The 21,408-nt window shown below is 43.3% G+C and overlaps 2 protein-coding genes across 3 annotated transcripts; one reads left to right on the top strand and one right to left on the bottom strand.

Moving 5' to 3' along the window:
* Positions 1-135: 135 nt before the first annotated feature.
* Positions 136-11,550, bottom strand: LOC119742760 (myo-inositol 2-dehydrogenase-like). Of its 2 annotated transcripts, XM_038218930.1 has the most exons (8): positions 11,197-11,550; positions 8,063-8,133; positions 6,792-6,900; positions 5,286-5,413; positions 4,705-4,928; positions 3,949-4,120; positions 1,134-1,260; positions 136-899 (listed from the first exon to the last, which is right to left on the bottom strand). In XM_038218930.1, exons 1-7 carry the CDS (start codon positions 11,448-11,450, stop codon positions 1,139-1,141), a joined length of 1,080 nt encoding a protein of 359 aa, XP_038074858.1. In that variant the 5' UTR covers positions 11,451-11,550; the 3' UTR covers positions 136-899; positions 1,134-1,138. The 2 variants fall into 2 exon arrangements, with proteins under 2 accessions (XP_038074858.1, XP_038074857.1); XM_038218929.1 differs by having other exon boundaries at positions 136-1,260.
* A 4,091-nt stretch (positions 11,551-15,641) lies between these two features.
* LOC119743593 lies at positions 15,642-19,596 on the top strand. The gene is made up of 4 exons (XM_038220006.1): positions 15,642-16,333; positions 18,370-18,412; positions 18,814-18,996; positions 19,173-19,596. The coding sequence occupies exons 1-4, from the start codon at positions 15,986-15,988 to the stop codon at positions 19,475-19,477; spliced, it is 879 nt and encodes a 292-aa protein (XP_038075934.1). The 5' UTR covers positions 15,642-15,985; the 3' UTR covers positions 19,478-19,596.
* Positions 19,597-21,408: the final 1,812 nt, after the last annotated feature.

Below are 21,408 nucleotides of genomic sequence, written 5' to 3' on the forward strand. Positions count from 1 at the left end.
GTAGTCCGATCGGCCTATATTTTCAGTTGCTTTATCATGTTTATGTGCCGTTTATTAACTCCATTTTCCAAGTATAATTAAGTGACGAACCAACTGACGACTGTATTAAAAAAATAAAAGCGTAAGCAGAAGTCAAACCTTTTATTAATGTCCATTTAGTTTTTTTTTTTTTTACATAAAAATTTAACCTTGTCTTACAGTTTCAAAAGCGAAAGAAGTTACGCCACTTGAGCATATTGTTATGCAAAAAGTAATAAAAAAGCAGCCCCTTGAATAAATTGTGATATTCAAAACAAAACAAAAACAATGTTTACCGTCGTTTCACCGCTGTTTATCCGTGGATTTTTAGGAGAGCAAATCGCTCTCCTTAAAATCCATTTGCTCTCCTCAAAAATTTGAGGAGAGCGATTTATAGCTCTCCTGGATTTTCTTTAAGTGAAGGACTGCTGTGCTCCTGCAAGAGAATTAGACTAATTTTCCAGGGAAACTAGCCAAGTGCACACACGAAACGGGTGACTCGTAAATAGCATTTTGTTGTATTCCTGTCACAAACATGTAGTGCAAAATGTTTTTTTTTTCTTATTTATGACACAGGTCTTGTAAAAATAGTTCAGGTCCAGTAAGATTCTTCAGTTACTAGACCTGCTGTCTAGTGGGTTTTTTTTCATGAAATTCGAGCCCTGAAGTATGCGTGAACACAGTACTTATAGGCTTTTCTATCGCCGACGCGTGATTTTGCCAACCACGGGTTGCCAAACTATGGAAGGTCCAAAACTACAAAAATGAAGAATATTTATTAATGATTACAAAAATATCATTTCATTGTTGAAAATGCAATGTTATCGACAAACGCTACAAAATAATTTCTAACCATGCCTTTTTCTTATGTAATGAGTTGTCATGAGGATTTTTTTGGGAAAAAATATGTTGCCAACCACGGCTTCAATTTATGCGCTTCAATTCAATTTAAGGAAGCCCATACAAAATGGCCCTCAATGTTTACAAACAATACAAAGGTCTATTTGTGTATGTGTGAATATTCAAATTAAGGGGACCCCAGGTCGGAGGTCATCAGTAATTTTCCCATTTATACATGAATGAAAATATGGAATAGAGGGCGCCATCGCGCGCACTATAACTATTCCATCATGTCCTTTATGTTGATTGGAGTCCCTCTGCGATAGGACTGTTCACAGGCCTCGGCGATGATCGTTGCCATGACAGTGTCTTTCCGAGAGACTTCGATGTGTGGGTCAAGACCTGGAAGGGAGACCAAAAAAAAATGAGACAAAATAAGCCTAATAAAGCTGGTCCTAGAGTGCACAACATTATTTTTAATTGACTCGGAATGAGTATTTACTAATTATTTACTAAGTATTATCAGACATACAGCTCAACCCCTAGATGGCGACCCCCATAGCTGCAGAACAGATGCGTGGAAGAAACAACTTCAATCAAAACCCCACACGCTGTCACTAGACCCTGAGGAGACCCTACCAGTAGGAGCCAAAGAGACATGGTCAGTTTGGCTCTGCCTCAGCTGCCTCAGAACAGGGGTTGGACGGTGTAAAGCCCTCATGCAGAAGTGGGGGTACAACCATGATGGTTCCACCAATTGTGACTGCGGGGAGGCACCCCAAACTATGGAGCACCTCCTAAACTGCCCCCTCCTACCAAAGCCCTGCAAACCAGAGGATCTCAAGGATTTCAACCGGTGTGCCAGAACCTGTGTCATGCAGTGGCTAGGAAAAGTGTAGCGACACGACAACAACAACATCAGACATGCATCTGTGGGGTGCTGTGGCCCAATGGTCACGGTGTTCGACTCATGTGCCGCAGTACATGGATTCGAATCCTGACGGGGAACATGGTGCTTGTGCTCTTGAGCAAGGCACTTTACCATTATTGCTTCATCCTTCGGATGGGACATAAAGTCGTAGGTCCCGTGTGTTGTGTAATGCACGTTAAAGAACCCACTAACACTATCGCTAAGAGAAGGGGTTTGCGCCACAGCACCTTGTAAACCCTTATAAAGGTGCTACATAATGGGTCTCATATTTCTCATAAACTTCATATTCCTGTCTTTGCAAATAGACATAATTTCCAGCGCCTTGAGTACATGGTTGTTGGTGGACACATGCACTATATAAGACTCCGGTATTATTATTACACAATGGGCTGGATTATAAGCCCATTCATTAGCATATTGGGGTAATCCTATATGATAGCACTGCCCGGATCAAAAGTGACACTCATTCAGTGAGTCAGTGTGGTACTAGATGCAAAGAGGCCTCCGGCTGGCTCTCTGGGTGGGACAAGTATACTAATTGTGTCATTTGGAATGATGGTAATCAGACATTATGATTCTTTTTTGAGAGTTGTGGTCGAGTCATAATCTTAAGTCAAATTGGGAGTCAATTTACAAGTCGGGGCCACAAGTAGCAGGAGATGGACATTGACAAAGGAATGTCCTTGTCAAGGTTAAAGCCAGAGTCCATCATTTGCAGCAATCCAAAAAGTAACTGGCGTAATTATTGTTCAAAAACCTACTTGGTTGAAAGATAGTAAGGAGACTAAACTCCCTGTGAAATTATTCTTTCTGGCAAGCTGTCATTGTGAAGAAATCAACGAAAGAAGGCCTTTCCAACGGTGTGTCTTAAGAAGCACCGTTGGAAGTTTCCGTTAGTAGTTCGTTTTTTTATTCGGCGAAGCGCACGCAAGCGTTGACACGGCGCACACGCGCGCGCGCGCGGTTGCTATAATTCGTCGGATCGGTGCGCGACATCGCGTAGCTGCAATTGGTTAGTGAGAACGTATCTTGGACGCTGAATTCAGGCCCAATTCAAAACATGATTCAGCAACTTTTGATTTGAAATCGAGATCCTAGAATGTTGTTTTTCTCGAAATATACAGCTGAAGCTGAGCTGAAACTTCATCAGGTTAGTTGTTCAGCACCCTTCTTTAGATTTTGAGCACTTTTGTTGCTTCCAACGAACAAAATGCACAAATTACAAATGATGGACTATATCTTTAATTTGGATAGACTTATAACAATGTGGTGCTTATATAGCGCTTTATACCAAAGGTCTCAAACCGCTTCACAATTATTACCATTTATTCTCCTGGGTGGAGACAGAGGCAATTGTAGTAATGTGTCTTGCCAAAGAACACAAGCACCATGTTCCCCGTCAGGGTTCGCGGAACCCACATACCACAGCACGTGAGTCAAACACCCTAACCATTTGACCACAAGCCGCAACACGTCACCCAGCAGATCAGCTCGGCGTGGGCAAAGTGGGTGGAAATAAAGGACGTCATGACGGACAAGGAGGTGAAGCTGGCAACGGCGGGTCCACATGCTGGAAGTGATGGTGCACAGCAGGCTAGTCTATGCAGTACAAACCGATCGCCTCCGAGCCTCGGAACGTGACAAGCTGGACAGCCTGTGGGTGAATTTCTGCAGGAAGCAAGTCAAAGGCGGGTTCAGCAAGAAGAAGAACGCGGACGGTGAGGACACCTAAGCGTACAAGTATAACGCCAGCCAGATACTGAAAATCTGCCGGACATCCCGAGCGAGCGAGTTCTGTCTAAAACAGCACGTTAAGTACATGGCGCACATTACGCGCATGCCCAACTCGAGTGAGCAGAAACAGTGGCTGTTCACCAAGGCCGAGCATAAATACGCCCGGAACCAGTGGATAGCCCTCGGCCAGGACCTAGGCGGACTGGACGAAATGCAAGTTAGGCGCACGCTCTTCAACCGCGAAGAGCTCAACGCGTGGCTTCGGTGCCACGAATCACAATGGACATAAAACGTCTGCGAGTGACAACACCCATGATGATGATGATGATCACAAGACTTGAGACGGGATGACTTGTGTTGATGTGTGACAGACGTGATTAAAACTCTGCTACAGATAGAAACATGATGGGGGATCAGTAAACTACCTAGTTGGTAATCAATGAAGTAGTCCAACTCGTTGGCATAGGCTTCGGCGTATCGCTGGGGGAAGGAATGAGGCAATGGCTCAGCAGAGGCACCCTGGTTGCCAAGATGACCGACCACGTTGACCTGATGGCTGTAATTGCGTGTCTCCAACATTCCACCCGAACCAAAAACCTGTCACAAAGAAAGAGTACTGACAAATGTGACTTTTTTGGTACTTCATGCCTATTTATTTATTGGTATTTGGCATTTGGCCTGGCAAGCCTGCAAAGTCTTCCGATTCATTACAGGTGGGGCTCCTAAGGGGACAGGATTTGGAATAAAACTACAGTGCAGTTTTGGAGGGCTTCCAAAATGCTCCCAAGCGGGACCACTGCACTGGTTTTAGATTAAAATCAAGGGTGTACAAGGAGTATTGGCGGCAAACCCAGGGGTGGGGGGATGTCCCCTGCAATAATTTTTCGGTGGGGGAGGCCATTAGCAATGCCCCTCTCCCAATAATTTATCCCAGTGCCTATAGATTTGGAGTAAAAGTACATACATTTGCACTACATTTTCACAAAAGGTGTAACAGTTTTACTTAAGCACAACAGTATATGCACATAGAATAAGGCGCTTGAATAGTGCCCTCTAGAGCCTGATGGCATCCACCCCCCTCTTTCGATGCCCCCCTTACCCCCCTGCCCCCCCCCCTCTCCCCCCCCCCCCCCCAAATGTTGATGAAAAATTGCCACTCCTGTCAAACAGGCTTTACGCGCCTCGATGCGTTGATCATAACCGTAGCTGGATTCTCGATTCAGGTCGATGGAGGCGATGGTTCCGCTGGGAAACTTCATCGTAATGGCCACCTGATCAACATCATCCATTCCGCTCAGCTCTTGATGGAAGCAATGTCCCTGGGCATAGACCACATCCGGGAACTGACCCAGTATCCAACAGATCACGTCAATATCGTGGACGGCACAATCATGAAACATACCACCTGAAGAGAAATCAAAATCTCTGAGGGCGTCCTGAAAATACAAAAACAGCCAGCTCACGACAGGTTTGGTAAAGCCACCACAGCAGTCAGTTGTTATCAATAAGAATGTTGGCAACGCTACCCACACAATTCTGAGTGTTGAGATACAGGCACCTGGTTTGGCTTCAATCATGAATCAGACTGTCCCCAACAAGCCCAATTAGGCACTTGCGATTGGGTGGCCTTACCGCACTTTGCAGGGATCGGCTGCATTAGGTAATTAATATCCAAACCCAGATTTAAACCAACACTTCACATAATTCTGTAGTATAAAGCAAAACTGTTACATTTGGCCCCCCGAAGCTTGCTGAATTTTACCTGATATCTTGAAATATGCCAGAGGCGGAAAGGGGCTGTCCCTGGAACACGTTTTGATGGACTGGACTTGGCCCACCGCACCATTTCTGACACGCTCCTGCAAGTGTCGTATGGAGGGATCATACCGCCTGTCAGGAGTAGACAAAAGCGCAACAGGAAGGACCTTAACTTAACTCTTTCGCTACGGCGAGCCGCTGACGGCGGCTCATACAAATTGTACAGGTCGTACGGAGAGCCGCTGGCAGCGGCTCGGTTGCGTCGCTATGAATAAACAGGATGTCCCCATGACGTGGGCCATATCTACATAATTTATATCGTATAACCTCTGACCCTAGTTCGAGCCGCTGCCAGCGGCTCTCCGTCTGGCTGGGGTGCACTTTTTGTTATTGTGAGCAGTTTGTTTACGGAGATACATTCAAAGATGGCGGCGCCCACATCGACGCTCGGCTGAATTTTCAGCTTTGAATTACGTCCAGTTGGGACGAAAAAGGTAAATTAAATTACGTAGCGAAAGAGTTAAAGCCTCGGAATGAAACCAATCTCGGACGTTTCTTGGACCTAGCCAAGTTATTCGTTATATCACAATTGTGTATTAAGAGGAACATCAGTCCCATTCATTTTGCACATCAATGCACAAGTCGGGACCAAGGCTTTATGTTTCCTTTAACCAGAATTTGTATTAACAGTGTTTGTATACGAGAGTCGACTGTATTAAGGCAAAAAAAAATAATATTTCTGCTTCCGGTTACCCGACCGACCATATTTTTAGGCTGCGACCCTAAAAATGTTATCGGCTATTCCAAAAAAAAAAAAAAAATTGAAAAAATAAAAACAAAAGCTTGTTGTCTTTTCTGTCTTCACAAAATACTTGTATTTATTTGTTTTCTTACTTACTTGTTTTCAAAAGAAACCAAATTCGCTTTGCGATCTGTCATCATACCTCGCAATTCGATGTCACGGTGACTATAATCACGTGCGTAAACCTTGCTTAATGCAGTGACGACTGGGTCCCGCTGCGCCGCGCAGGGGCCAATTTAGTAGACATGATGAAAGTGCGGTAACCAGTCTGTCATGGCTATGCGATCGCTAGCGGCTAGCATGGTTATGAATAAGGCACGTGCACTGTCAGTGTCAACTGGTCGGATTCGCATCGTAAAAATGCCAACAAAACACCGATGGAGAAAGAACATTTTTGCAAGTTAATTCACAGAATTGATCTATGTGTATAGCTTGCGTAGTGCAATGGAAATAGTTCAGGCTAAAACTTCGCATCTAATTGAATACCCCATTCAATCTGCATAAAAAAAAATTGGCCCAAAAAAATTTTTCCAACCGACCGACCGACCCTATTTTTTAAAGGCATGTAATCGGAAGCAGAATTTTTTTTTTCGGCCTAAAGTACTGGTATAGGAGGGTTAATTATTACCAATTCAGAGCACTGTATATGCACACGCACAATAACAACTGTTCACTTCTAATAATATGAAGGTGAAATACAAAAATCACCTGTTGAAAGCGCAGTATAACATCTTGCGTTGTTTCTCGGCTAGATCATAGCATGACTTTGTGGCACTGAGCTGGGTCGTGATGGGCTTCTCACAGAAGACAGCTTTACCTGTCCGAGAAAAAAAGAGAAGAGCCATTTGTGGCTGCCTCACATCACTTAAAGGGAATGTACATCATTGGCTTTTGCTGTAATTTTCAGAAATGAACTATTTGAGGGGTTAATATAATAGATCAAATATTGTTACACTGACATGTTTGAAGTTTTGTGTTTGAAAATGCTGGAAAAACCAAGGAAAACAAAAATGTTCAAGTAGTCTGGTTCCCTGACTCCACTAAAGATGAAATGGATCAATGTATTCATGCCAGAAAATTGTAAGGTAATGGAACCAGTCTAGCTGGCCTTCACCCATTCATGAACATGTAAGCAATAGCAAACAAAATTTGGACTGAAAAAAAATGGTTGGCCGACCACCGTTGGAAATGTATACAAAATACCATTTTCTTGAAAACGACTTCACACCAGGTGCCATAATTTTACAGGATGCTTAAGACTGTCATTTACCAACATCCTAGTAAGGTATTTTGTAAAAACTAAGTAGTTTTATTTTTCAATGTTTGCAAATGTTGTATTTTCCCTTTAAAGGCAGTTCATACTCTGTGCAAAAGTGAAAGCAAATGCGGATTTGTGATATGTCACTGCAAGTATTCGTGCTACAAATGTTTTTAACAGTTGAACGTAATTTTTTCCACTGAAAGTATCGCTGTGACTGAATGTTTGGTGACTTGACGTTAAATTCGTTTCCCATTAGTGTGAAATATGAACCAGTTCGAACATTTGGTATTTGATTAACAAAAGCTGTTGCTGGGTGAGTCAGGCTGGCGTAGCGGTACTTTCCTCGCCTTCCACTGCTGTGACCAGGGTTCGAATCCCGCCTGGGCCAATATGTGGATTGGGTTTTCAGTCCCTACCTGATTCCGTGGGTTTTCCCCAGAATCTTCTTCTGGGCCTTTCCTCCCACCTCTAAAACTGTAATTTCTTCTCATTGTCTTCTCTCCACAGTTTTCTTCAGGCTTGCGAGCTACAGTGCCTATGGCACTTTTGAGGAATCCTTGGTTTCATTACCGGAAATGATTAATAATAATGATAATCATCATCTATCTACATGTCCACAAAAGTATGGCGCAAACAAACAGAAAAAAAATATAAACAGATACTGACAGACTAATGCAAGTCTAATTAACGTTGCCAAGACAACATGAACTTTTTTTACCTGCTGCCAGTGCTTTCTTGACGATCTCTTCATGGGTGTGGGTGAATGTGCAAACGATGACTGCATCAAGACTGCACACAAAGCAAATGAGAAAAGAGGCAAAAAACATGTTAAATCTTCTAGAACGTCATTTTGTAGTATAGGGGCAGATACTAGATAGGCCCTACAGGTTTGGATCTAGAGGGGGTTCAGCTTGCGAAAAGGGGGTTAAGCTGCCAAAAAAGGGGAGGGGTAGCTTTCAAAATGGGGGTTTAGCTTCCAAAAAGAGGGGGGGGGGTTAGCTTCCAAAAAGGGGTTTATCTTCTAAAACTGGGTGTTTAGCTTCCAAAAATGGGGGGGGGGGAGCTTCAAAAAAGGGGTTTAGCTTCAAAAGGGGGGGGGGGGGTGTAAGCTTCCAAAAAGGGGTTTAGCTTCCAAAAAAGGGGGGGGGACTTCTGAAAAGGGGGTTTAGCTTCCAAAAAGGGGCTTTCGCTTCCAAAAAGGGGGTTTAGCTTCCAAAAAAAGGGGAGGGGGTAACTTTCGAAAAGGGGATTTAACTTCTGAAAAGGGTGTTTAGTTTCCAAAAGGGGGGGGGGGGGGTGTTAGCGTCCAAAAAAGGGGGGTTTGGCTTCCAAAAAGGGGGGGGGGGATTGTAGCTTCCAAAAAGGGGGGAGGGGGTTGTAGCTTCCAAAAAGGGGGTTTGGCTTCAAAAAATGGGGGTTTAGCGTCCAAAAGGGCGGGGGAGTAAGCTTCCAAAAAGGGGGTTTAGCTTCCAAAAAGGGGGGGGGGGGGAGCTTCCAAAAAGGGGGTTGGCTTTAAAATATGGGGCTTCAGCTTCCAAAAAAAAGGTAGCTTCCAAAGAGGGAAGTTCAGCTTCCAAGGGGGGGGGGGGGGTAGCTTCCAAAAAGGGGTTTAGCTTCCAAAAAGGGGGGGGGGGGAGTTAAATTCCGAAAAGTGGGTTTAGCTTCCAAAAAGGGGAGGGGGTGTAAAGCATCCAAAAAAGGGTGGTACAGCTTCCAAAAGGGGGGTGTTGGCCTCTGAAAAGGTGCTTTAGCTTCCAAAAAATGGGGTTTAGCTTCCAAAAAGGGGGTTTGCTTCCAAAAATGGGGGTTTAGCTTCCAAAAAGCAGGGGAGGGGGTTGTAGCTTCCAAAACAAAAAGGGAGTTTGGCTCCAAAAAAGGGGGGTTTGAGCTTCCAAAAGGGGGGTGTTAGCCTCTGAAAAGGTGCTTTAGCTTCCAAAAAGGGGTTTTAGCTTCCAAAAGGGGAGGGGGGATAGCTTCCAAAAAGGGGATTTGGCTTCCAAAAATGGGGGTTTAGCTTCCAAAAAGGGGGGGGGGGGGGGGGTTAGCTTACAAAGGGAGGGGGAGTAGCTTCCAAAAAGGGGAGGTAGCTTCTAAAGGGTTGGGGGGGGGGGGTAGCTTCCAAAAAGGGGTTTGGCTTCCAAAAATGGGGTGTATCTTCCAAAAGGGGCTTTAGCTTCCAAAAATCTTGCCCAAACCCCCCTGCCACACCAAAAACTATCTCCTTCCCTCCCCAGGTCAAATGTGGCAGAGTATCATTGTTTACTTACTGATCTACTTTGCTTCTCCGGGGTCATGTCTGATAACCATACACAATACTACGATGCAACTATGGAAAGATTTTTTTCAGAGGTGAACTTTGAACATTCTAGTCCACATGACAGCCATAACAAGAATGCTAAAGCCCTGTAATCAGCTACAATGATGCTTGATCACTATTGACACTTTGCTTTGGTTTGGCCTCCAGAATTATGGCGTAATAAATTTTAAACGGTTATCTTTTTGTTGGCCTTAAAAGTTCACCTCCACATACCTCTTAATTTCCATTTGTAGAAAAACTAGAGGCACCTGCATAATTTCCCACTTGTACCATTTTTGTAGGATAAATTGTACCACTTTTGAGCTCATACTCTACCCGTACATTACATGAACAAATCAAACTGCAACACTCTAATTTAGGCCAAGTAAAAAAAAAAAACATGTTTAGCGTCCGGGTTTTGTCTGTAGGCCTATCCGCAGTCGCGTAGCCACTCCAGTTGTCAAGAGAAGCATGTTGGACTATAGACTTTTTGTTCAAGGCTTATAGAGGCGCCTTCGGCGCTATATAGGATCTTTGCTGCAGTACGTATGGCACTAGCACTGAGATTGATTGTATTGAGGTGCAAAATCCACTGGGATTCTGTAGCCGGCTAGGCTATGAGGTGGTAGTTGCGGGTATTTGGAAAGAATTCCATGCATATATACGGACGTCACTAATTCCTTGCAAGGACCTACCAGCCATCAGAAAGTGATAACATGTCGTAAAAAAAGGCAAATTTAGCAGGGAAAATATTGAAGCAGTTAGTGAGAAAAAACTGCATTTGGAAACTGAATGTTTCAGACCAGTCTCAAATGGTTTGTAGTACAGGTTGTCAAGTACAAGTGACAACTGTAATATTCTTTCCGGGTAGTTATATAGACATGATATTTTAAGGGAATGTACATCATTGGCTTTTGCTGTAATTTTCAGAAATGAACTATTTTAAGGGGTTAGTATAGCAGATCAAATATTGTTACACTGACATGTTTGAAGTTTTGTGTTCAAAAATACTGGAAAAACCAAGAAAAACAAAAATGTTCAAGTAGTCTGGTTCCCTGGCTCCACTAAAGATGAAATGGATCAATTTATAGATGCCGGAAAATTGTAAGGTAATGGAACCAGTCTAACTGGCCTGCACCCGTTCATGAACATGTAACCAATAGCAAACAAAATTTGGATTGAAAAAAAAATTGGTAAATTTGGAGCAGTAGTTGAAAAATAGTTAGGTTTTTCCGACGGTGGTCGGCCGACCACCGTTGGAAATTTATACAAAATACCACTTTTCTTGAAAATGACTTCACACATAATGCCATAATTTTACAGGATGCTTTAGACTGTCATTTACCAACATCCTAGTAAGGCATTTTGTAAAAAAATTGGTAGTTTTGTTTTGTTTGCAAATGTTGTTGTAGGCTATATTCCCTTTAACCGTTTAACTTAAAACTAAAAAAGCTCGATTTCTGAATAAATTGAGTGAAGCAACAACGTAAAATGTTCCTTGTTCTATGATCTACTCGTGCAATATAAAAACACCTGATTTAAAAGTGCCACCGTACCTGTGATCCTCGTAGACCTTCTTGGCTTCGGCAGCGGTCAGAACCTGGCATCCTTCCTCGACATGATCGAAGAGCCACCGGCTCATGACCTGGTCGGCCCGGTCTCGGCTCTCTTCCACCACGTACCGAATCGTGGCCCGGGGATTGCGCACCAGGTTGCCAAAATGGATGGCACCGGCACGGCCCAAGCCGAAGATGGCGAAGGACAGTTTGTTCTTCCTGGCACTGTCGTTTATGCTGTTCCGAAGCGCCATTTTTTGTGCCACAAAAACTTTTCATACACGACCTAATTACTAGACTCACGGGTCTTACAAAATACACTGCATTATCGATATCATGCACGACCTCGACCGGACCCGCGAGGCGCGCCACTATGGAACGCCAAAGAGGCATTTAATGTGATCATCGAATCGGTGATGGACTTTTGCAATCGGTGATGCATATTCACGATCGGTGATGGACTTTCGCGATCGGTGATGGACTTTTACTGGTGATGCATATTCACGATCGGTGATGGACTTTCGCGATCGGTGATGGACTTTTACTCAACGACTGGTCATCGCAGCTTTGATCACCGATCGCGAAAGACCATCACCGATCGCGAAAGTCCATCACCGATTAAATGCCGCTTTTGGCGAAACAGGAACGCCAAAGAGGCATTTAATGTGATCACCGAAACGGTGATGGACTTTCGCGACCGTCGCATCTGTGTGTTGCGTCGTAATCATTTGCACGTATTATACTTATCTATGTTCCTTGCTCTGGAGCAAGTTAAACTTAATTGCAAATGCGCAGAGCCTTTATTTTGCTCTTCTGTTTTTTTAATACCTTTCGCGAAAATCTGATAAATTTTACTTCCACGTAACCGATGTAATTTTCGAACCACGGTGTGTGTGTTTGATAAGAGTTAAATTTAGATTAATCATTTTTAAGATTAGAAAATATTATCATTGTTTTTCCAAAGAGCAATGATTCGATGTGTACATTTTTGTAATGCAGCATGGTACTCAATCTGCTAAGAAATAGAGCTAGCTCTATGGTTTGTGCCAGCCATGTCTTCTTTGGCAATCAATCACCTTGTCCCTTTAGCCCTCGCAACAACACGTGTTTCAGGTCTCAACTTACCAATTACCATTTTTTTTTGCAGTCGTGGAATTGGGGCACGATCGAGGTCAATCATTTTCACATGGGGGCTCACAAATTGGGTGTTCCACATGCAAACGCGTTCCATGCACCAACTGACGTTCAGCAAAATAATGGAATCCTTTTCAATTTTAAGAACATAACTTTACATCATGTACATGATGTATAGGCTACAACGGCCTACAATCGAGCCGCAACTTCCGAGAGCTTTTCGAGCTTGTCTGAAGTGGCCTTGTCAATTGTATAGTGCACAAACAGAACAGACATTCGCTATTTAACCCAATTGGTTACATTATTCTTTAACTAATGAATAATAAATTATTCACCGGTGTGCACAGTCTTTTTAAAATCATTTTGGGTACTTAAACATCGGAGTTATCAAAGGAAAATATTGAATAATGTATAAATAAAAACACACTAAAATTTTCCAATAGGAGTACAACCGCAACAGTTACCTATGTACCGACAACCTAAACAAAGCTTAGTCTGCCCATGACGCCGGCAGCCTCCGTCGCCCAGAAATCACAGCATATGTAAGTTGAAGAAAGTGGGTTTTTTTTGGGGGGGGGGGTTGGCTGGGATATTTTCACCCACTTACTTTGATAATATTTAAAAAAAAACCTCTGCACCGATAGCAAAAGTCCATGCAAGGTTGATCACCGATCGTGAAAGACCATCATTGGCCATGGGCGTTACAAGGGGGGGGGGGGGGGAGCACGGGGCGCTTTCCCCCCCCCCCGGAAAAGCCCCCCCCCCCCCAAAAAAAAAGGGGGCGCGAAGTAATATTGTTTGAAAAATGCCCACCCTCGAAAAATGATAAATCGTGAATATGCTGGAAAAATCCAGGTATTTCGGGGAGAAAAATGTTTTGCCCCTCAGCAAAAAAAATCTGGCGACGCACAAATCGTTGTGTTTTATAGCTACTTTACCAATGATAGGGAAAACCGGTCGACTTATCAATTGTTATGGTTATATTAATAACGGCAACACCAAACCGTAGTGGGCAACAGCGGAGACTCAAAGCCACGACATACACAATATGCTTGACAATAAATGAAATACATGAACATGAGATATGTGGCAATAATAACAACAAATGAAAATTATACTTGAATTACAAAAAAATAACTTCCCACATCATAGCCTCGTGACACTTGAGAGCGCTACGGCAAGTATCAAATTAGCCTAACAAAATAGAAAAACAAGGGATTGAATGGTTTCATTTGCCCCATAAATATGAGGAGCAGGCTGTCTGTATCCTAAAAATTGCGAACATTTTAATCCTTGTAATGGATATAGTCTCTTGAAACCTTGGAGCACTATAAATGGCGGATGTAAGGGGTGGTGGTGGAAAAACATTTGCAAGGAAAGTTCCTCTGTGTACTGTCCATCATGTGCTCGCTTAAGTGTGCCACCAACATTGGCTATTAGATGGATTTATGATGATGATGATGATGATGTGATTACATTCCTGTGCCCCCTGGATGCCTGGTCAGGCCCCCCAATAACCCCGCCATATGCTGTCTCCGATGGCCCACCCATCAATCATCAGGTGCAAAAAACTTTTTACCATTTATTGGATAAAAACAAATCATTGTGTTTATGCCACATTCACAGAGGAGTGTTTTTATTCCGGATACCATCGATTGGGCATTTACCGGTTGCAATATATGGGCAGCACCAAAGCCCAAAGCCACAGCGGCATACACTAACAACAAACATTTTACGCACATTAATTTAAAAAAAAATGCAGTTCACATATGAGAAAGACACTTTCAAACACAAAAACACCGTAAACAAATATCACCGTCAGGGGCAACACGAGAAACCCTAAGCCACAGCGGCATGCACGTTCAATAACTGATGCACTTTGGCGATCGATGATGGTTTTTGCAATCGGTGATGGGTCGTTGATCATCGGTCGCAAAAGTCCATCACCGATTGCAAAAGTCCATCACCGATTGCAAAGTTGATCACCGGTCGCGAAAGTCCATCACCGATCGTTAATATGCATCACCAGTAAAAATCCATCACCGATTGCGAAAATCCATCGCCGATCGTGAATATGCATCACCAGTAAAAGTCCATCACCGATCGCGTAAGTCCATCACCGATCGTGAATATGCATCACCGATCGCGAAAGTCCATCACCGATCGCGAAAGTCCATCACCGATCGTGAATATGCATCACCAGTAAAAGTCCATCACCGATTGCGAAAGTCCATCACCGATCGTGAATATGCATCACCAGTGAAAGTCCATCACCGATCGCGAAAGTCCATCACCGATCGTGAATATACATCACCAGTAAAAGTCCATCACCGATCGCGAAAGTCCATCACCGATCGCGAAAGTCCATCACCGATCGTGAATATGCATCACCGATTGCAAAAGTCCATCACCGATTCGATGATCACATTAAATGCCTCTTTGGCGTTCCATAGCTGTGGGCTTAGTGCAAAAATGTGCACGTGTAGATAACACGTACTGAGAACATTGAGCCAGCTTAACCAGACTGTTCGTTGTCATAAATTGTGCAATGATTGTTCGAGAAGCAGTGAACTTGGACCTTTAGCCAAGGACATCGATAATAATAGCTTGCTGTATACTGTTTCCCCAGACAAATCAACCCCCCAAAAAACGTGATGAAATTTCCTTTTTTTGTCGACAACGACGAATTAAAGTCTCCCAAATTTTGAGGTAATAGGAAAGAATGAACCTTTCTCTACAATAAATGTCATGAACGTCATGTTGTAAATATCTTTAAAAAGCCATGTACACCTGATTTTTTTTGTTACAACGCGAAAAGATGGTCGTCATTTTTCCGAACAAGCCAAACGGTATGACCTTGACACATAATCCATTGCACGTTCGCGCATGCTTTTCACATTTGTTTAGGCCTATGGTTACGTGTACGTACGAAGGTAGAACGTTAGCATTAGACCAATAAAAATCATGTTTATATAAAGCGTCCCCGCCAGCTTTCTTTTTGGAGAGTCCGCCTTCATCTCGAATGCAGTCTCGTAAAATCTCGCGTAGGAAGTAATCTCGCGGGGAAGTAATCGAACGCACTCATTGTAATAGACCACGGCGAATAGACTACCGGTGTACAGTACATGTATGTGTTCAACAAGAGAAATCTGCTTTCTGGAATAGCAGAAAAGAAAAAAAGTACATTTTAGAAAAATGTGCGATCTGCTTTTCTGACAGTAGATTTTTTTTTTTTTATAAACGTCAAACTTATACTTTCTATTTTGTTAACAGAAAAGCAGATTTTCACTTTTCTATACTTGAAGTGTGTAACTCATTGACAGTGGACTTCTTTTGCTGCTGGTCCGCCTTCAAGCTTTTTTATCGCATTTTTTGTGTCATAATTTACGCTACATAATACATGTAGACGTCGTCTATGACGTCAACGCGACATGTCAACAGATGCAGACACTGAACGCAAATTTTGCATAAAAATGCGTACATGGAAGTGGCGCGCGCGTGAGCAGTTTCGACGCATTGTTCGATGACGCCATTGGCGCGTTTCCCAAACCATTAAAATAGCCACAGCTATTTCACTGGAGAAAGTGAAAAACAACTAGAGATAATTTTCTTATCTTTTGGTTCAAAGTAGTTCAATAATTCACTCTCGAACTGGATGTTCTTGTTTGGAATAAAAGTGGCCTGCTCCACTCGCGCTCTTGCGGTACGGAGGTCCGTCATTGGTCCGTTGTTACTCGTCTTACTGTGTGATGTCGTCCGTTGCGACGACCTGTCCACAACGTGTCCGAGATACGGGCAGTTGCTGCAGGGCCACACGCTCCGTACCCACAGCGAGTGGTCGCCGCTCGCCTGTGCGGGAATGTGCACCCAATACGCAGACTGCCAGTCGTACAGCTTCTGCTCGGCCGAGGAGCAGTGCCATCTGCACAACGCCACGGCGCTGCAATACCCCGGAGACGTGGTTGAATCGGAGAACTGCACACACTACAAGATGACGCGGGAAGTAGGTATAGGATGCAGTGCACTAAATTCAAGTGAGAATTTCTACCCAAGCTCATTTGCACAACCCCCCCCCCCCCCAACGCCCCCGCCCCCTCCCCAACACAACTTCTTTTGAAAACGGAGACCCCTTGGCATTAAAAACGGTGGAATTGTGTAAATACAGCCAAGGATCAACTCCCTGGTTTTTGGACTTCCATCTGAGTGCAGGCTTGATGAAATTACGGATGAAAAATGGGTCCTATTTGCCTAAGAACGTGAAAGGATGCCACTCGTAATAAATTGGCTACATGCAGGCTTGGGAACTAGGCCTATCACTTTTCGGGAGATGATTTTGTTTTGGTGTGAATATTTAAAAATGTGATTGGCTACTCTACCCAAAATTGAAAAGAAATGAACAGATGAATGACGACAATAATTAATATTTTGTATGACTATGAGAAACCCCGGTGATGTTGGCTTGCATGTTATTTGGCCCTGAACTTGGTTGATTTTACACTATTTTCAATGGGGCTTTAATAAGTTCAGTGCATCCTAGGTAGTACACCCACCTTTGATAAATAGCCACCACTCAAGTTCCAGGATTAATTATTTGATTTAAGACCTAAATCATTGATTTAAATCACGATTCAGCCTCAATCCCTTCTTAAAAAATTCAAAATCATTGCAAAAAAATCGAAAACATAGGCCTAAGGCCAAAAAAAAGTCTCCGGTTTCTGGTATGGAGCTTGCCCCAAAAGTGGTGCGGCGACGCGGCTTTTTTTTTTTTTACCATTTTTTTTTGGCTTCAAATGTCGGCTGATGACTGCAAATGGTGCCCGACTAAACTTAGTGCAAATATACACTTATATTTGCCCGTAATTTTACGGTAAAAGCACTGTCAAACGGGTTGCCAACCCAAGACCGTAAAATTACGGTCAGTTACGGGTTTCCAAAACTGACGGTGACCGTAATTTTAACGCGAATTTCCCATAAATTTAACGGCAATTTGCCGTAAAGTAATGGAATACAAAGTGCGTGGCGTCAGAGCTGAGTGTAGGGGTATAGGGAGGGGGGTAGGTTCCAGTTACTGCGGCTGGGAGTGGGGTATGCATACGTTTTACAGCTTGTCTTTTACACGCATAGTGGTTTTCAAATCACTTAAGGTGAAATTATCTTCAAGTTGTAACATAACTTGCATCTGTAAGTTGTAATTTTCATTTACAACTTTTTACCGATCCCACAGAAAGTTCAACCTACTGCTGGTCAACACCGCAGGATTGGCTGCTTAGCTCTCTAAATTCCGCAATATTAGAGCATTACGGCTCCCAATGATCAGCACGTATCGAACGTTGCATGAGTACACACGAATCACAGCTTTAAAAACTAGGCGGTTGTGAGGGTTTGAAAGGGGAGGGGTTTTGAAAAGTTACGAATACAAAGCATTGTGAATCCCAGCCTGCGTCAGGTCACCAAGTTTTACGGGAAATTCACGTAGCACATTCCTTCTTGTGACGGTTCGAGCAATAACGGTTATAAACCGTAAAAAATACGGGAAATGGACAGTGTTTTTACGGGTTTTGTTTACAGTGTATGGGAGTCCAGAGAGGCCACATAAAGCTTATTCTCGATCATAACCCCATCTAAAAACACGTTCAAATTGTGTAGCAGCAGGATTCCAGTCAAACCAGTGAGTTTGGCGGTTTTGAGACATCATCTTGTATTGAAAAAAAAAACTTTTTCATTTTGCCGACGCGCATGGCTGCGGCGACGCGCGCGCATACCAGAAACCGGAGACTTTTTTTTTTGGGCCTAATGTAAAAGCTAAGAACTATGATACAATGGAAGATACTGTGTTTTTTCTTTTAAGAATTTTAACTCAATTTAATACAATTATGTTATCTTTGGGATCCTTCCTTCCAGTGTGCTCTCCTGTGGGCGAACCTAAAACTACCCACAAATTACGTATTGATCAATATTCTTTAGTACGCCTCAGAGGTCTATGGAATTCCAATGTTCATCAATCATTCACTGATATTACCTTTGCTTTATTATCACCAGCCTCGAAGCACCCAGCACCAATCAACTAGTAAAAATGTAGCATGTAAGTACCTTTTTATTTTTTCATTGTTGTATACATGTATATTAATATATGGGGCCTATCATTAATTATTCTGGTAATGAAACCAACGACTCCTCGGAAGCGCCTAGGCACTGTAGCTCGCAAACCTGAAGAAGCCTGTGGAGAGAAGGCAATGAGACGAAACGACAGTTTTAGAGGCGGGAGGAAAAGCCCAGAGGAATATTCTGAGGAAAACCCACGGAATCAGGTAGGGACTGAAAACCCAATCCACGTGTTGGCCCGGGCGGGATGTGAACCCGGGTCACAGCGGTTGAAGGCGAGGAAAGTACTGCTACGCCAACCTGACAATTGAATTCCTCTAGCAGAAACCGAGGCGCACCACTAACATACCCCTGTCTGCATCACCAACTTGCCCCACCCAGGTAACCCATCCCCTTACGAGTTCCAGACGCCAGGCAGCCGTTTCAAATACAAGTTCGTCTTTCCTCAGTTCATCCCTGACCACGAGGTCTTCCTGATGTTCTTCTCTGTACGCTGCGCAGGGAGTGGATATATTGCCATTGGGCCAGACTACAGACAAGTATTTGGGAACTACTACACAATAAGTAGGTAGCCAGAATCACAGAGCTTTTACCACAGAGCTTTTAACCACTTTGTAAGTGAAATGTCATCAAGCTCTAAAGCATTCCCTAAGCTACAAACTTAGCTGCATTGAGAAGAATGCAGGAAAAATACGAAACAACTCGTTAAATTTTAACTTCCGTTTATTTTTTTGTTTCAGCGCTTGGACCGGGCACCATGCCCCTGTTCTTTTTCAGAAAGATGACGGGATCAAGCTTGTCAACCTTGCATTACTGTCATCTCACCCCTCCGCTCAGTGACACACAGTACCACCACTACTGGCTGGCCTACGTACAGGGAAACATCCTGATGGGGAAACGTGGAAAGGCGCCTTTCCTCGACAAGAAAGACAGTTCTCTGTGGTTTACGCCCGTCTGGCCTGCCATCGCTTCCGACAAAGGATGCGATTGGGTCTTCCACAGTATGGCCAATTTGCAACTGTGCAAAGTTTGCAGTGGATCCTAATTATCTGACCTTCACCCTAACTCCCCGGGCATTTTTGCTACTAAGATGCAACCTCAATCCTGCCAAATCCTCCAACTGATTCCATGTCAAAATAGCATACAGCCTCAATCCTGCAAAATCCTCTGTTATATCTTGCATGTGGTCCTTGGAGGGATGACCACTGCCTCAATACTGCCAAATCCTCCAGCAATCACTGTCCATATTTTGAGGCAGAGCCAGTGACATCCCGGAGCAGTGTGAAGCATAATCTAGGCCTAAAATTACGCACGGCCGAGCATAAACAACACAAGGTCTTGCCCAAGACCTTGACACAGTGGATCTTCCATAAGTCGACCACACATTTTGCCATATGTGACCTGTTCTGTCAAAATCAGACTTTTCTGGGCATAAGGTCGAAAATGATATTTTTACATATTGTTAACATATGTTCTTTTTCCTTTTAATAGGACGTTTAATTTTTGAAACCGGTCATTCCTGGGCAGAGTTATGCTATTTTGAAGTTCATTGTGTCGAAAAGTAGAAAACAGAGAAAAATGGCCACGAACGTCACAAAACAGTTATTTCTTTAACTGATATACCTTATCAAAATCATCAAAAATAGTATATGTAGAGTTCAAATTAGGGTTTCAAACTTTTATAATATAGTTTAGACATGTTCAGGATTACAAATATGCAAAAATTTGAAAATCGATAAAAATCACCCCCACAGCGTTTTTTGGCTCTATCTCAATTTCAACCTCTGCCCAGAAGCGTCTGCTTTTGACAGAACAGGTCACATATAGCCTCAATCCTGCAAAATCCTCCATTTTTCAAAGAGGATTTGGGAGGATTTGGGAAGGTTAGGGTTTAACTACGCTCTGTAGCCAGGATCTGTCAACATCCGACCTGGAGAGATTGTGGAGGATTTAGCAGAAATTGAGGCAGATGCAGTCAAGCCATGGGCAGTGTTGTCGTCGAGTCCATCACAAGTCCAGTCACAAATCAATTCGCAAGTCCAGTCACAAGTAACAGCGGATGAACAATATTAACAAAGATATGCCTTTGTCAAAGCTCATTTGAATACGTTGTACGTTGAATTGGGACTGGAGGACTTGTGATGGACTTGCAGGACAAATATACGAGTTAGCCCACACATTTGTCTGCGTTTTCCCTGTCAAGTTTTAATTCTGTATTATACTATGGGATTGTATACTATCCATATGTGTATATTGACAATTTAATAACAAACATCGCAAGCATTTTAAGCTAGCTAAAATTAAAAATCCCTTTTTTGATGCCACAAATTTCGTCCCCGTGCTGAAACGAAATTATTTTTGTCCAAAACAAATTCATAGATGTCAGATGAAAAAAAGTGAACGGCAAATTTATAGAATGACCTATAGGGCTCATTCAATGACGGCCATCTCTGTAGGAGAACTGCAACTGCATATTATACGCAATCAAGCACGCATTGCACAGTGTTGAAAATGTTCCAAACACGCGAGCTTGTTGCCCGAAATGTGTTCGAAATACGACGCAGCCATTGCGCATTATGCAAGTTGGCGCTCAAAATGCCGATGCACGTGGATGGTCTGCAGGAAATGACGTCATTTGAACGAGACCTATTATACCTGTTGATCTGGAACCGGCATGTGTGGATCCACTATTGCAATACTTGTCATCTATTCCTCCATTGCCCATACACCTGTTGATTTTTGCACGTGTGGATCCACTCATGCAATAAGCTGCATCCGATCCTCTTTTTCCATATACCCCTGTTGATTTAGCACAACATGTGTGGATCCACTCATGCACTTCTCTATATGTATATCCACTCCTCCACTCCCCATATACCTGTTGACTTTGGCACATGTGCGGATCCACTCATGCAATGCTCTGTATCCACTCCTCCATTTCCATATTGATTAAGTGCGAAACAAGTGTGGATCCAC

This window comes from Patiria miniata, unplaced genomic scaffold (genome assembly GCF_015706575.1).
Source record: "Patiria miniata isolate m_02_andy unplaced genomic scaffold, ASM1570657v1 HiC_scaffold_6, whole genome shotgun sequence".
In the NCBI taxonomy this organism is placed as follows: domain Eukaryota; kingdom Metazoa; phylum Echinodermata; class Asteroidea; order Valvatida; family Asterinidae; genus Patiria; species Patiria miniata.

Coding starts and splice junctions, on each gene's coding strand:
- LOC119743593 (XM_038220006.1), top strand. CDS start 15,986: ATGTTCTTGTTTGGAATAAAAGTGGCCTGCTCCACTCGCGCTCTTGCG. Junction 16,334..18,369: donor ACTACAAGATGACGCGGGAA/GTAGGTATAGGA, acceptor TATTATCACCAG/CCTCGAAGCACCCAGCACCA. Junction 18,997..19,172: donor TGGGAACTACTACACAATAA/GTAGGTAGCCAG, acceptor TTTTTGTTTCAG/CGCTTGGACCGGGCACCATG.
- LOC119742760 (XM_038218930.1), bottom strand. CDS start 11,450: ATGGCGCTTCGGAACAGCATAAACGACAGTGCCAGGAAGAACAAACTG. Junction 4,929..5,285: donor GGCATATTTCAAGATATCAG/GTAAAATTCAGC, acceptor ATTTCTCTTCAG/GTGGTATGTTTCATGATTGT. Junction 4,121..4,704: donor GTTATGATCAACGCATCGAG/GCGCGTAAAGCC, acceptor TCTTTGTGACAG/GTTTTTGGTTCGGGTGGAAT.